The sequence below is a fragment of the Podarcis bocagei genome (assembly GCF_964188305.1).
Source record: "Podarcis bocagei genome assembly, chromosome: 11".
In the NCBI taxonomy this organism is placed as follows: Eukaryota; Metazoa; Chordata; class Lepidosauria; order Squamata; family Lacertidae; genus Podarcis; species Podarcis bocagei.
This window is the reverse complement of record NC_138136.1, coordinates 4281137-4295306: the sequence shown is the minus strand read 5'-3', so window position 1 is coordinate 4295306 and position 14170 is coordinate 4281137. Positions and strand designations below refer to the sequence as shown.

At 42.2% G+C, this 14170-nt stretch overlaps 1 protein-coding gene across 9 annotated transcripts in view; it reads left to right on the top strand.

Annotated features, from left to right (window-relative positions):
• Positions 1 to 14170, top strand: part of PRUNE2 (prune homolog 2 with BCH domain) — a 138397-nt gene that overhangs the window by 90569 nt on the left and 33658 nt on the right. For all 9 annotated transcript variants that reach the window (XR_014013088.1, XR_014013089.1, XM_081213491.1 and 6 more), the window contains exon 9: positions 71 to 869. Coding sequence is in view for 7 of the 9 variants with exons in the window: in XM_081213491.1 (XP_081069617.1) it covers positions 71 to 869 (799 nt within the window). In the remaining 2 variants the exon portion in view is untranslated. The remainder of the gene's footprint in view (positions 1 to 70; positions 870 to 14170) is intronic.

The window sequence follows — 14170 nt, the reverse complement described above, 5'->3', positions numbered from 1 at the left end:
ATTTTGCTTTTAATATTATCTTGATCAGTGACTTGACTGCTTTAACTAAAATTCTTCTTTTTAATTTCAGAATCTATCTGTTATACACTGCATAATGCAAGTGAAGGGTGCAAGTCCATAGATAAGTCAGAGACGATAAGACCAGAAAGAAAGGAAAAGACAACTTTGAAAGAAGCCGAAGATCAATCTTCACTAGAGATGGATTATGTCCTCATTACTGGCGAAGAAACTGTATCTTTGAGGAAGGATATCTTGGGAACACAAGAAAGTAATTTCACTTCTCAGGAAGCTACAGCAGTAGAACAAACGAATTCTCTTGAAACCTTTTCAGCAGAGACCTCGGATACATTTCAGTCACTCTCCATAATAAATGAAAGTGAAGGGCAGTCTGCTCTGGAGACTGAATGGGAATCTTTCTATTTGGCAGAGAAAAGTTCTGTTGTTGTGCCTCAAAAACTGGGAGATGAAAAGAAATCACCCAAAAGCCCTGTGCGAGATCAGGAATGGACTATGGTGGGCCAAAACGGAGTGAATGATATATCACCTGAAGAAAACTGTAGCATAGACACAATAGAGTCACTATCTAGACACCCTGTTAAAGAATTAGAAGGTGTTTTAAGCCAGGAATTGATATGTGAGACACAAGATGAAACTCTGCTAGAGAGAAACCCTCACAAATCAGGGCAACAAGAGGATGGGAAATCACACAATAAAGGGACAGATGCTCTTTTATTGCAAGTTGTTGCTGGTGATGGTGAATTGGATCTCCTTTCACAACAACATTCTGTCAATGGCATGGTAACAGAACAAGAAGCAGAAGAGGAGACCCAATTTGTTGGCAGTGAAAGAGAACTCAGTCCTGTAACAGGGTAAGGACAGGTCCACAAATTTTATTTCTATTTTTTTCTGTATAAATGTGGGGCAAATGGTCACAGAACCTCTGAGAAGCAAATGCTATTTTTTATTACACAGATGGGGTTGGATAATAGATTCAGCTAGCAAAAGAGCTTCTGGTTAAGCAGGATGGGACATTCAGTTTTTACCAAACTCTCTCCCACCAACTGCAGCCCTCCATACAATACCCTCAGGAGGAGCTTTCGGTACAGATTGTAATGGGGGGGGGCAAAAACCCAGGGCGCGCACCTTGTACAAGTGGAAGTGCTTTCTACAGACACAAAGCCACCACTGGATACTCCCTATAGACTTTATACCTTTTCTTTCTTTCTTTCAAATTCTTTACTAACAATGACAGGTTTTTTTAAAAAAGCATCCTGCAGTTCTTTTCTCTGTCTTAACCCGAGTAGGCCATGCACCTCTTGAAAGATTTTGCTATGCTGAATGCAGGGATGAAGAGTGTTGTGCTTCATGCATTGGGTCTTACACCTTTCTTATTAAAGCAACTTCTTTCTTTACCCACTGTTGGGACTGTTCCTAACAAGTATCTGCTCTAGGGATGTATCATGATGCTCTACTTTTAGACCAGAAGTTCAGTGTTCCTTGATTGCAAGTGAAATTCTGATTGACTTGTTCAGGGAGTGGAGATGGAAAGGAGTATCCTGGCAGATGGTGTGGCTAACTGAACAGAAGTACTCTGTCCTGCAAAGTTTTGTCCCAAGTCCCATTTGTACCAACCTGTTGTGAGACTGATCTCTCTACTTGAGTTTTGGTTAGCAAGACTCATGGATGTAGACAAGGTGCTTGGACCAGTCAGGGTGACTTCTTGCGCTCTGGCCCCTTGCCACTTGTGGCTGATAAAAACTAGTTGGGAAGGGACAGCTGGCTGGGCCAGGGATATGATGCTTCCTTGTGTGAGGGGGTGGTCCCTGCCTGCTTCCAGGAAGAAGTGCTAAAACAACTCAAAAAAACCTCCCCTGGATTTGGAAAATCTAAGTAATTATTGTCCAGCTGTCAGTCTCCCCTTCTTGGGCAAGATTCTTGAGCAAATAGTTGAAAACCTGATCCAGGTGCTCTTGGAGGAAACTGATTTTCTAGATCCATTTCAATCAGGGTTTAAACCTGCTTTTGGCACAGAAACTGCTTTGGTTGTCCTCTGCTGGGAGAGAGACAGGGGAAATGTGTCCTTGTAATTCTCCTTGACCTCTCAGTGGCTTTTGATACCATTGATGTCAGGGACTGTCTGAACACTGAGGAGTGGGCACTCGGAGAAGAGAAGAGTGACTTGGAAGAAGGAATCAATGATCTGGGGGAGCCTGTAGCAGCCAGGAAGTGAGAGTCAGAGGCAGGAGAAGCTGCAGGATTGGAGAGTGAAAAACAGGTGCATGAGAAGGGAGAGATAAGCCAGGTTAGGGTAAAGGGCTCCTCGCCCTGCCCCCACCTCTCCTGCTCCACTGTCTCCCAGGACAAGAAGAGGATTGGAGTGGGAGGAACAGAAACAGGTTGCACAGAGACATAGTTTTGCCTGCTTGCATGCAGCTCAGGTGAGGGAGATACATAAGCTGAGGTTGGAGGTGAGGCCTCCCTGTTGCTACAACTGCCTCATTGGGTGGACATCTAGAAATAGCTGAGGCATTTGAGACATAGGACTGGTAGACATGCCTTTTCCTAACTTGTAAGTGCACTTTTGACAAGAAAGAGTTAATTTCTCACTCTGGACATGCCTTGCATGACAGCACCATGACAATAGACCATGGTATACTTCTGGAGTGGCTGTCTAAGTTAGGGGTGAGTGGCACTGCTTTGGATCTACTTGGATGGTCAGTTCCAGAGGGTGCAGCTTGGGGAGTGCTCTTCAGCCCCATGGAGCCTTCAATGTGGAGTTCCTCAGGGTCTGATTTTATTGCTCATGCTGTTGAACATCTAAATGAAACCACTGAGTGGGGTCATCCAGAGTTTTGGAGTACATTGTCAGCAACATGTTGATTCCACACAGCTCTACTTCTCCTTTACATCTGCAGGTGAGGCAGTGGAAGTGCTGGGCTGAAGGACAGTATAGAAATTTAATAAATAAATAAATAAATGCTTCACTCCTTATACTGCTGGCAAAACTCTGTTCTTCCTCTGTGAGAAATGAGAAGGTTCATGTGAAGCATTGAATTGAAGTGGTTGCTGCTCCCCTCTTTAGCATATACATTTAGTGATTTTGACAAAAGGCAGCATGCAGGTACACAAGCTCTTATAGGAGGAAAGCTTGCAGTGTTGGTAACAGTTGCTGTCTTTGTCATTTGCATGGGAGACAGTATAGGAGCTGGTTCTGGGAACACACACAGCCACCAAAATGAAAGTACAGTTCTCATGGAAGCCAGTCTTTCGCTGCTGATAAATGTGAAGCGTTAAAGCTTTCCAGGGCTTAAATGTAATTTTTGCATTCCTACAGTCTTCTTTTGTCATCTGATACCCCAAAACAATACATATAACCATACCGCCATACTATCCTTTGAGAACAGATTTTGATCTTTCATTTCAAAATTAGTTGATTCACATGCAAATTGTGGAAGGTTTGCTGATTGTTTCGTGACTTTTTAGTTGCTCCTAACAAAGGTGTAACCCTATCATTTGCAAAAAACAAACACCATGAAGTTAGATTGGCAGGGAGGCAATGTGTGTGCAGAGCAACTGTTTATACAACTCCTTGACATGATAAATTTTGTTTGTTTGTAACAAACTGATTTGAAACAATCTGTTGTGCAACTTGGTGCAGTATGGTAGCTAACCAACTGACTTACAAATTGGTAAGTCAGGACCTTGGATCAAATCTCACCTTGCCATGGAGGGGAAAGGCCATAGCTCAGTGACAGCACCTGCCTTGCATGCAGAAGGTCCCAGACTTGATCTTAGGCATGTCCAGGTAGGGCTGGGAATGTCCCCTGCCTAAAACCCTTGAGAGCTGCTGCTAGTCAGTGTGGACAATACTGAGCTAAATGGGCCAGTGCTCTGACTCATTGCTTCCTATCTTCCTATCAGCTTCAGAATGGCTAGCAAGCATCCAGAAGTTCCTAAATCAAATCTTGCCTCTGTCATGAAGCAGTAAGTGGCCTTGGACGAGTTGCCACCTCTCAACCCCAACCCCGTCTGCAACATACCTAGAATCATACTTACCTATTTTAAAAAGCCACTGTAAGAATTGTGTCCAAATACTAAATATTATTGTTGCTAAGTTCTTGCCTGCAATGTGGCAGTACATATATTCAATCCAAAAACCCAGGCACTGTTCCCCAAATATCCTGCTAAGTGTAGCCCCCCTTCGCCAAAAAGGGGGGAGGTGCAAATCAGCTGCCTGGGTGACACACTCTGACCTTTAACTTTAGTTGTTGGGTGATAGCCCATGTGTTTAATCAGTGCTGAAGGAAATACACTTCATTCTTAATTACTAGTCAAGTACCTGGTCCACTGGGCTCTCCTTTTAGACCTGTCCAGATCCACTTGTCTGGGTGTTCCTGGTCTCCATTGTGAAATGCTGGAGGACTTGACAACCTGGAACAGTGTAATATAAATAGTTGCCTGGGCTTGGATGAGGAAGTCAACAGCAGTAGCCTGGTGCAATATGAAATGGCTAGCTGGGATTGTGCTTTAAAGAGGAAACATGAAGGCGATCAGTTCAGCAAGACGGATGGACAAAGAACTTTGGGAGTCATTCCTGCCTCACAAGTGCTATGTTATTGTCCCTGCTTGACAGCAAGAAGAAGAGGCAAGCAAAAACATTGCCGTCTTTTACTGTGAAGGAAGCAGATCTAGGATCAGACCCTCACATCCAAGAGCGTGGAGTGACCTTGCTCATACTTGAGTTTAATTAGAGTTTAATGCATTTAAGTTTTGTGTGTTCAAGTTCTTTCAAGTTGAGGTTCAATATGAACATTCATACCCTTGATATACCGTAGTTATCATTGATATATTGTAAAAAAATAACCTAGACAGAACAGTCATGGCCCAAAAAAGATGGCTATGATTTTGGGGTCCTCAGCTGTCTGAGATGGATCCAGGATAATGGGGTACATTTGGATTTTATTCCCTACTCCCCAAAGTGCAGCCTGAGCTAGCATAATCTAATACATTGATAAAATAAAAAATTCCTTCCAGTAGCACCTTAAAGACCAACTAAGTTAGTTCTTGGTATGAGCTTAATAGGTCTTACAGGAAAAGGCAAGGGGAATTTCAGAAATAGACTGGAAAGAGAAGCTGCTGAATTGCAACTCATTACCAAACTTAAAACCATGGAGAGACCTGGTTTGAACAAAGACATTGGATTCCTATCTCATTATACATGACTAAGCCATTTCTCACCTTCTCACCCCTTGCCTTTTCCTGTAAGACCTATTACAGTCGTTAAGAGTCGTCAAAAGGCTCATCTCAGCTATCTGCCTATCTCCCATTCCCACCACCCTTCTGAGTAATACCCCTCCCCACCTTCTCACTATATAGAAGGGTCTGGCAACTTCTGTTTCAGTGTATCTGAAGAAGTGTGCATGCACACGAAAGCTCATACCAAGAACTAACTTAGTTGGTCTTTAAGGTGCTACTGGAAGGAATTTTTTATTTTGACTATGGCAGACCAACACGGCTACCTATCTGTAACTAGTACATTGATAGTTTGACATTTACCCCACCAGCACACCCCCAACAGAATTTTCTATAGAATTCTTTTTCATGCAGAGTATGGAAAATAAATATGCTATGTAACTTGTGCTGCTCAACTCTGCACCACAACTTAACTGCTAAAATGCTTTCACTGAGCATGTCAAAATAATTATGTCTCATACTACCTTGAAAAATTGGGTTTGGGCTATTGATTAGAAGTTTGCTGCTTTTATCTTTCTCTCACCGTAGATTTTTACTTCATCTCTGGATAAAAAGAGCAGAGTTTTTCAAGCTCTGTCACTGATTTTCTTAGTAAATGTGGATATAATTATGCATGTGGGGGGGTATATGCCTATATATATTCCGAGCTTGACACAACTCCACAGGGGCCATTAAATTATCATAATTTGCAGATGAATTCTAGTGCTTCTCGGAGCTGCTGTCACTTCTGGTATATACAGCAGGGTATCCAGAGGCAGGTGATCATCCTTATTTAGAAGTACCACTAGTCATGTGACCAGAAAAATGGTGGAGATCTGTATTGCTAGTGAGCTGCTATAGAAGGGAGATGCTGAAGCAAAGTATTAAAGCATCTTTTTTTTATTTTCACATTGGAAACTAGCCTTCTAAGCTTCTAGAAGGTAAGCACATTGGTTTTCGTATTGAGAGATTGACAAGGAATGTGCTTTTTCTACTTAAAAGCTCTATTGTTGCAGCATTGCAAGGGTGGGTAGAGAAGGGGGGAAAGAATATTTGTCAGCAGGATGCAAAGCGTCCACTGCCTGATTACAGGAAGAAAATAGGCAGCTGTGCCTTAATTCCGTCACATCTTTTTATGAAGGGAACTGTACATGCATTTGACGGACTTGTCATGCCAGGAAGTGGATGCATTTTGTGCAATTAGGGAACAAAACTTTCCTGTGTCTTTAATTGCTTAAGGCTCTTCATTGTTGTCATTTCTGCATAGCTTTCCGGGGAAGGGGGTGGGGAGAGAATCAAGGCGCTGCCACTGTCTAAGGGGGCTAAAAGCCTGCTTAACCAAGGGAGCGTTATTTGCGATCCCTTCTGCCTTATAGCCCGGTAGGCAGACACAGCTGCCCTCTCTTTGATCCTTTGATCTGAAATGAAGCATACGACACGTTTTTCTTCAAGCATCCTCCTGGATCATTTGGGTTAAAAAAAGAAAAGAAAGATACTGTAATTTTTCAAGAGAGAATTGGGTGTCAAGTGGACAATGAACAGGAATGCAAAGCTTGGAAAGTCTTATGAGCACTTTTGAAATGATAGCCAGAATTGCTGCTAGTTTAACTGTCAGCGAAATAAGATTGAAAAATTCCTGTGAGAAACTACTTTGAGGTGTGGAGGGTTTAAAATATGAAGTCTTTAAAGCATAAGTGTAAAGAGAGATGTTGTGCATGTGATTAATCTGATGGTTATAAATTCCTATGAAGCAGAGTTGTAAATGGGGTGGGAAGTAGGCGGGTCAGTATTATGCCTTTTTAAGCCACATGAAGTTAATGTGTTTGGATATAATGTTAGGCTCAGAATCAGGAATCTTTCTCTCATTCTTAGTCTGTAAAGCGGTAGTCGTAATGTCTTACATCATGAAGCTTATAAAGCAGTTAGTAAAATGATAAATAACAGTCTTCCCTGAGAGAACACTGTGAACAATCCTGTAGCTGTTGTGGCACTGCAACATGAAATGAACCCTCTTTAGGAATCTGAATCTGACGTATCTTCTCAGCCACAATAGCTTTCTCCCTCATATCCCCTCATGTTTTCTTTCTACTGCAAAGATAATAGGAACTTCCATCTTCCAGTGATCAATGCTGTCTGGGACTGATGACAGTTGTAGTCCTAGAGGGCACCAGGTTGGCAAAGGCTGATCTAATCTTCAGTGTAGTGTTATAGGAAGTCCAAAAAGTCTATATAGTTGCACCTTTTTATATGGCTGCTGCTAATCACCTTGTGACCCCAATGAGGCAGCTTGGTTTTCTACATTCTTTTTTTAAAAATCACAGTACTCTTCTAGCTGATTCCTACAAAAGATGCTGCCCTCCCCTTCAATTGACTGAGCTCCCTCTCTTCAAAGCTCTCCTCTCACATTCAGACTTCTGCAGCCTTTGCATTTTTGGCTTTGGTAAATCCCAACTTGACCCACTTATAGCCACTGAAAATGCTGTTGCTAAGACAACTTCACTGGTTAGGGCAGTTAGTGCACCAGATTCTGACATCAATTCATTTTGCAATGGGCTCAACTCACTTCCTCCCCCCCCCCATTCCACCGGCCAATATTAACACACCTGCTTTCCCATTTTAGGGCTTTCCCATGCATATTCTCAACCTACTTTTTGCATTTGCACATACAACCAACACTTAACGGCTTGGATCAACAGCCTGTCAATATAGCCCAGGGCATCCTACCCTTTATTTTCTTCAGCTTTTATTTATAAAAGAATTATGCTGCTCAGTATAATAAAAGTATCTATGCTGTTTACATAGAAAATAATAAAAGTACAAACAATAGCATTCAATAAGGTTCCGAAAATCTAAGTAAAAACAGAACAATACTGTGGACAGTATAAGCCAGTATAGGCAATTCAGCATGGAGTCCTGATTTGCTTATTATTCTTTTATGCCTAGTGCAAAGTTTTGTTCCTGGCTGAAACTCATAAATATTATTGCAGACATACAGTATTAATAAAATATTGTTCATATGATTAATACTGCAATCCTATTCACACTTTCCTGAACAAAGTAAAACATAGTAGTAAATATGAATATGATAATGCTTAGTATTAACTCCTCCACATCATAGTAATGTCACCATAACAGGATCAGGTCCCTGTTTAAATATACCCTTTGTTTATTATTTTATTTTTTAAGCAGGGTGATACATACATAGCTAGCTGTGAAAGATTTGTTGAAATAAAATATTTTGGAGACCATGCTGTTGTCATTGTCATGACAGTATGCGGGGGAATAAATAGGACTGAGGCCACCCTGTGATAGATGATAGATTGCATTCATGTTTCCCTTTCAAATAACGGCAGTTTATTCACAGGTTAACAAAAGTTCTGCCATCTTCATACTTTATTTCAGTGCTGGCTAAATGACTACTGTTCCTCACCATTTCACTCTAAGAAGAAAAATAGTGGTTGGCTGTTCTGTTATTCCCTAGCATTTATTTTGGAAATATTGAAGAATATGAATGATGGAAGATGCTACCTTTGAAAAGCACACTCTCTCCAACGCTTTCAGAATGGACGTTTTTGTATTTTCCTTCACAGTGTCTTTTTTATCATCTTAGGGGGGAAAGCAGTCAAGTATTGCTAGACGTCTTAGCAGCAATTTAACACCAAAATAATGCTGCAGTTCCTTCTGTACTGAGCTAGGGATACCTGGTGCTGGGAATCTAGGTGGGGAGGGTGCTGTGGTGCACAGGTCATGCTTGCAGAACAGAATGCTGGACTAGGTGGGCTCTTATGTGTGACTCAAGCCCTACTGTGGGAAGGTATGTACAGCTTACCCATCCAAACAATGGTTTCCTCATTTGCATAGGTATTACAAATGGATTTGTAGAAAATGAATAAGCATTTTAACTTCCCTGACAATAATTTTGTTGATTGCATCAGGCATTCACTTCACCTTTCCTGCCTCGGTCAACAATGATTTACTAGGCAATTTAAAATTAGAAGATGAATTAGAACAAGGAAATAAACTATAACCTACCCCTGCCCAACCCAACCCTAAAATGTGAAAAAACTTAACATGGGGTTTTAAGTTCTTTAGGTGATGATTATGTACATGGTGTTTTTCAAAGAATGAGAAAGCAAGATACAGCAGAGACCAGAGAGGAAGGAAAGGGATATGAAAACAAGCATAAACAGGGAAAAAATATAAATCTCAAAAGACCTTTCCAAAGCTATATATTTTAGCTGGGTTCTGTGAACTAATTTGATCCCTCTGCATAGTGTTGATATGCCATCCATCAGATATACAGAGTAGCTCTTGAGAGGCAGCTTGAGAGTTGCAGCATCAGCCACAGAAATTTCTTGGTCTGCAGAACAAAGAAGTTTGGTTTTGTTTGTTGGGCCATCTAACAATCTGCTGAAACTCTTCCAGTACTGAGAAGCTGGGGCTAGGAATACAAACCACTTAAGGTATAAGTTTTCTCTTTTTAGAGTTCAGGAGATTCTCCAACCAGGGCGTTCTTACAATTCAGAGCCCTAACTATGTAAAAATCCAGTTTTAGTAACTGTGTTCTTAAACTGCCACTGAGATTCTTTACATTGCATATGAGGTATGATTTAACATTAGATATGAGGCTCGCTCCAAATGTTTTTGCTTATGTATTCCAGCAGACCCTGAATAACTCTGCCATTTGCCAGTTTGACAGTGATTGAATTCCTGTAAGTTTCTCGGCAGCTGATTGGTTGTGTCTCAGGTACTGCTGTCATCCTCTTCGGCTGCATACATGTCTTGTGTTTGAAGTACATGGCTTTCCCAAAGTAACCTGGGAGCTATAGTTTATTGACGGTGCTGGGAGTGGTAGCTCTATGAGGGGTAAACTACGGTTCTTTGGGGGAGTGTTTTGATTGCATAGTGTATTATACACAGTCACTATTTGGTACTACCCATTTCATCTAGTCATACTAAAATTCTTTTGACAGTAATGAACTTATCTGTTATAACCTTACTAATAGCTCACCTCTGTTAAAAATTTTGCTTGTGTATAGTAGCTTTACATGCCCTTTCTTGCCAAATTGTTGGCTTAGAACCAACTTAAAAGTTTATTTTCATAGCCACTGTTTCACCATATCAAAGGAAAGTGTTGCACCAATTCTTAACCAGCATAGTTTCAATTTATTTGTGTGGGTTTTTTCTTCCTTTGTACCCTCACTTTATTTTGAACCCTCAAAGAAAGAATATCATTTATGAGAGATTGAGCATTGCTCAGTGTCAGTGCACATTCTTTGTTCCAGCTAAATAAACCTAGCTCATGTGACTGGGACCTCTGCCTGGGACTCTGGCAAGCTGCTCTCAGTCAGAGTTGATATTACTGGGCAAGATGGACCATTAGCTTTTAATGATAGGTTCTTATTTTACTGGGCAACAGGTTTTGTGCTTAAGTGAGCCTAAAGGAATTGGGTTCTGTCCCCTGTGGTTTCACATGTTATTTCCTTCCTCTGAAGCATCAGCATTGGATACAAAGGACAGAGCAGGGAGGCGATACTATGGGCAATTCATATTGTCACCAAAGTTGGGTGCCTGCCCCTCTCTCTGCCAGGCGGTGGCAAGAGCCCTGGGTCCCAGGCACACACACAGGGCCTGTGTCCCTTTGGAGAATGGAAGACCCCCAATCAGCCACCTGCTTCTCCCTGAGCACACAGGAAGCTGGCACCTCTTCCATGGGTAAACCGGCATCCACTGCCTTCCTCGCAGGCGTGGGTTCCTCTCCCACTTCCTCAGGCACAACTTCCAGCTCAGCGGGAGCCGACTGCTCTCCCACTCCAGCCAGCTTATCCTTTTCTCCGTTGCATTCACTTACAGACTGCAACTCCCCGCAGTACGAGCCCTTCAACTGCCCATCCACGATTTTGACATCTCTGGCAACCCCTTCCTCTTGGGTGCCTGGCAGCTGGACTTCCAGGTCACTTCCAGACCCCTGTAGCTTCTCATCTTCCAGCAGGGCGCTCCCCTTGCACAGCATTACACTTTTCTCCCCAAAGAGAATCCCGTTGCAATGGTCTATCAGTTGGTCTATTTCATTGAACTGCTTGTTCCCATGCTTACGCCTCTGTTGGTCCACCAAGGTGAGTTGCTCGAGGAATGTTGTTGCTTTCCTCACCTCATCTGGAGTCACATCTTGCTTTCCTTGACTGTGCCACACACACTCCTTTCGCAGATGGTTGATCTCACTGCACCACTGCTTGTCCTCCAGCACCATCTGCCTGCACAGGAACATGGACTGCTGCCAAAGTGCCACTGCCTTTTCTGTCTCTGCTGGTTTTCTCTCCAGCTCTAGGGTTGTTGGTTCTCCTCCCACCATTTTTTACTTCAGGCGCACGTCGCTCCTAGGCCTTCTCTCCAGGAAACACAGATCCCACTTCTGACACCAGTGTTACAAAAGTTGGGTGCCTGCCCCTCTCTCTGCCAAGCGGTAGCAATGGTCCATGGGGTCTCAGGCACAGGGTTCGTGTCCCTTTGGAGAATAGAAGACACGGTGGAGACTGTTGTGCTTTAAGAAATATGGTTTGTTCACCTATTTACACCTTTGGCCAGCATGGACAGAGTCCAGACGTTATGGCATGGTCAGTTCAAGAAGCAGTAGCACAGGCTCCCTCTCCAAGATGGATCTCACCACCACCCCAGCAGTTACCCTGGCCACATTCCAAATCCCCAGTCTCTCTTCACACCTGGGGGCAAGAGGGAAGTTCCCTTGTATTGTTAATGGCCCTCTATTGTTCTCTTGATAGCCAGGTTGGTTTGCATAAGCCAGCCCAGGAATTCTCTGTCTGCCACAGCTCTGCAGTTTATGTTTTAATCCATATCCCAATTAATCCAAATCCTAGCATTTATTCATTCCTAGGGTTTAGGGGGGACCCCCCCCAAAAAAATCTATAACAATATGTTACTGGAGCAGCTGCCGCCTGGTTGTATCTCATACTACTCTGCTGGTACCTGTAAGGAAGAACCATATAACTTAGGCAACTGCAATGGTTCCTTCCCATGTCAGTGTCACCCAACCTCAAAGGATGAATGATACAAGTAGGGGAAAGAACCACATAATTGGTCCAAGCCCCATGATTCATTTATTATTTGTATGGATGTTCCCAAACCAACATGAGCTCTAGAGGCATGGAAGTGGCAGCTCCAGTACAAAACACAAGGTTACATTGTACAAAGAATCCACAACACCTTAACAAAAATCCAACAGCAGTGAAAAATATTGTGACTATAAGGGAACAAAAGGAAAAGTGAAAAGGGGTAGGAGGATAGAGATTAGTAGAAAATTGCATGTTACCGCTGAGGTGGGCTAGCAATAATAAGTTGGGGGAAAGATAATAATTTTTATCTCACACTTAAAGATATAAAAAGAGCAAGGAGGCATCTGCAATACATGATTGCTAACATGTCACATCACAGATATCAATATGCTGCAAAATCAAGCTTCTTTTCCCCCATGCTGTCAGTGTGATAGAACTCAATCATAGGGTGGCATGAGTATCAAAAAGTGCTGGATTCTGTTGATACTGTATAGATAACAGCCTACTCTGTTATTTCTAGCCTAAACTGTAAGTGTGACTAACTAGGCTGAAATCCTAACTCTACTTACCTGGGAGTAAACAAACTGAATTTATTAAGATTTCTTTTGAGTAGGCATTATAGCACTGCATTGCTTTTTCAGAATGCACCATATCCATTGGGAACATCATAGTCTTTCTGCTCTGACTGTGTTCACACTCCCATTTACCATGCGCTCACTGCGTTTCCAGGGCTGGCTTTTAAAATACGTGTTCACATGATGTTTTCCAAAATGCCTATCTATCCTGTACTTTGTTATAACATGCTACTATTTGATGTATTATTTCTAAAACCAGCTTAACACCAATTTGCTGTGCTTAAGGGCTGTAATGTGAACACACCCTTAGCTTAGCTCCTCATCTATATATACCTGTGAATGGTAGACCCAGTGCTTTTTTCTGGGGGTGCGCAGGGGTACGCATACCCCTAAACATTTTCTGAATCTTTGTACTTTTGTCCATTTACTGTATTTATTTTTCCTGATTTGAACTATAGAATGATGATTTTCTTGAGTCAAAATGAGAGTACCCCTAAACATTTTTAAAGAAAAAAAGCACTGGGTAAACCTATTGCAAATCTACTGTATTACAGTATTGGGTAAATTAAGATGACAAGGATAGTAAAATACTTCATACTTGGAGTAGTAGAAGTAAAACATTTCAGTTGACAGTAATGATAATATTTGCTACAAGAGTCAAATCTTAACTGGCTGAGATGGAAATGCTCACTTCTTAATTTGAGACTATTTTAGCCCTGACGTGGTACAGAATAAAAGAGAAAATGTTCAAGATTGTCATTTGCTGCTTCAGGCTCAGTCTTGCCGGGTGGTTGGCAGCTGCATGTTCATCTGAGATGCTTTTTGCTATCATTCTATTCATTCCTTTATACAGTACTGGAAGAAAAAATGCCCTGAATACAAAATGTTTTGGCCACAGCGTCAGCGATGGCTGGTGCCCTTTGGGAATGGTAGAGTGGAAGAAGGCAGGGAGACTGTTATGGTAAAATCTGGGTGTGGGGCTACTCTGCCACCCAGCTCGTCGGACTAGGTCCGTGGGTCCCTGCGGAAGAAAATGAGCTCAGCCGGAGACAGGAGCAAACTGCAGAAGATCCAACTTTAGTGCGCAACAGGTTCAAGACGAGATTGAACCCCGAGAAAGGGGTGACATGAGCTTTTGAAACTTCCCTCCATGTCCCAGAATACAGTGCAAAATACATCATAGTTACATCATGAATACATTAAAGAAAGGTTGGGTTACACCGATTACATCATGAATACATTAAGGAGAGGTTGGGTTATACCAGATTAACATATGGAGGAGGGAGGGGGGAA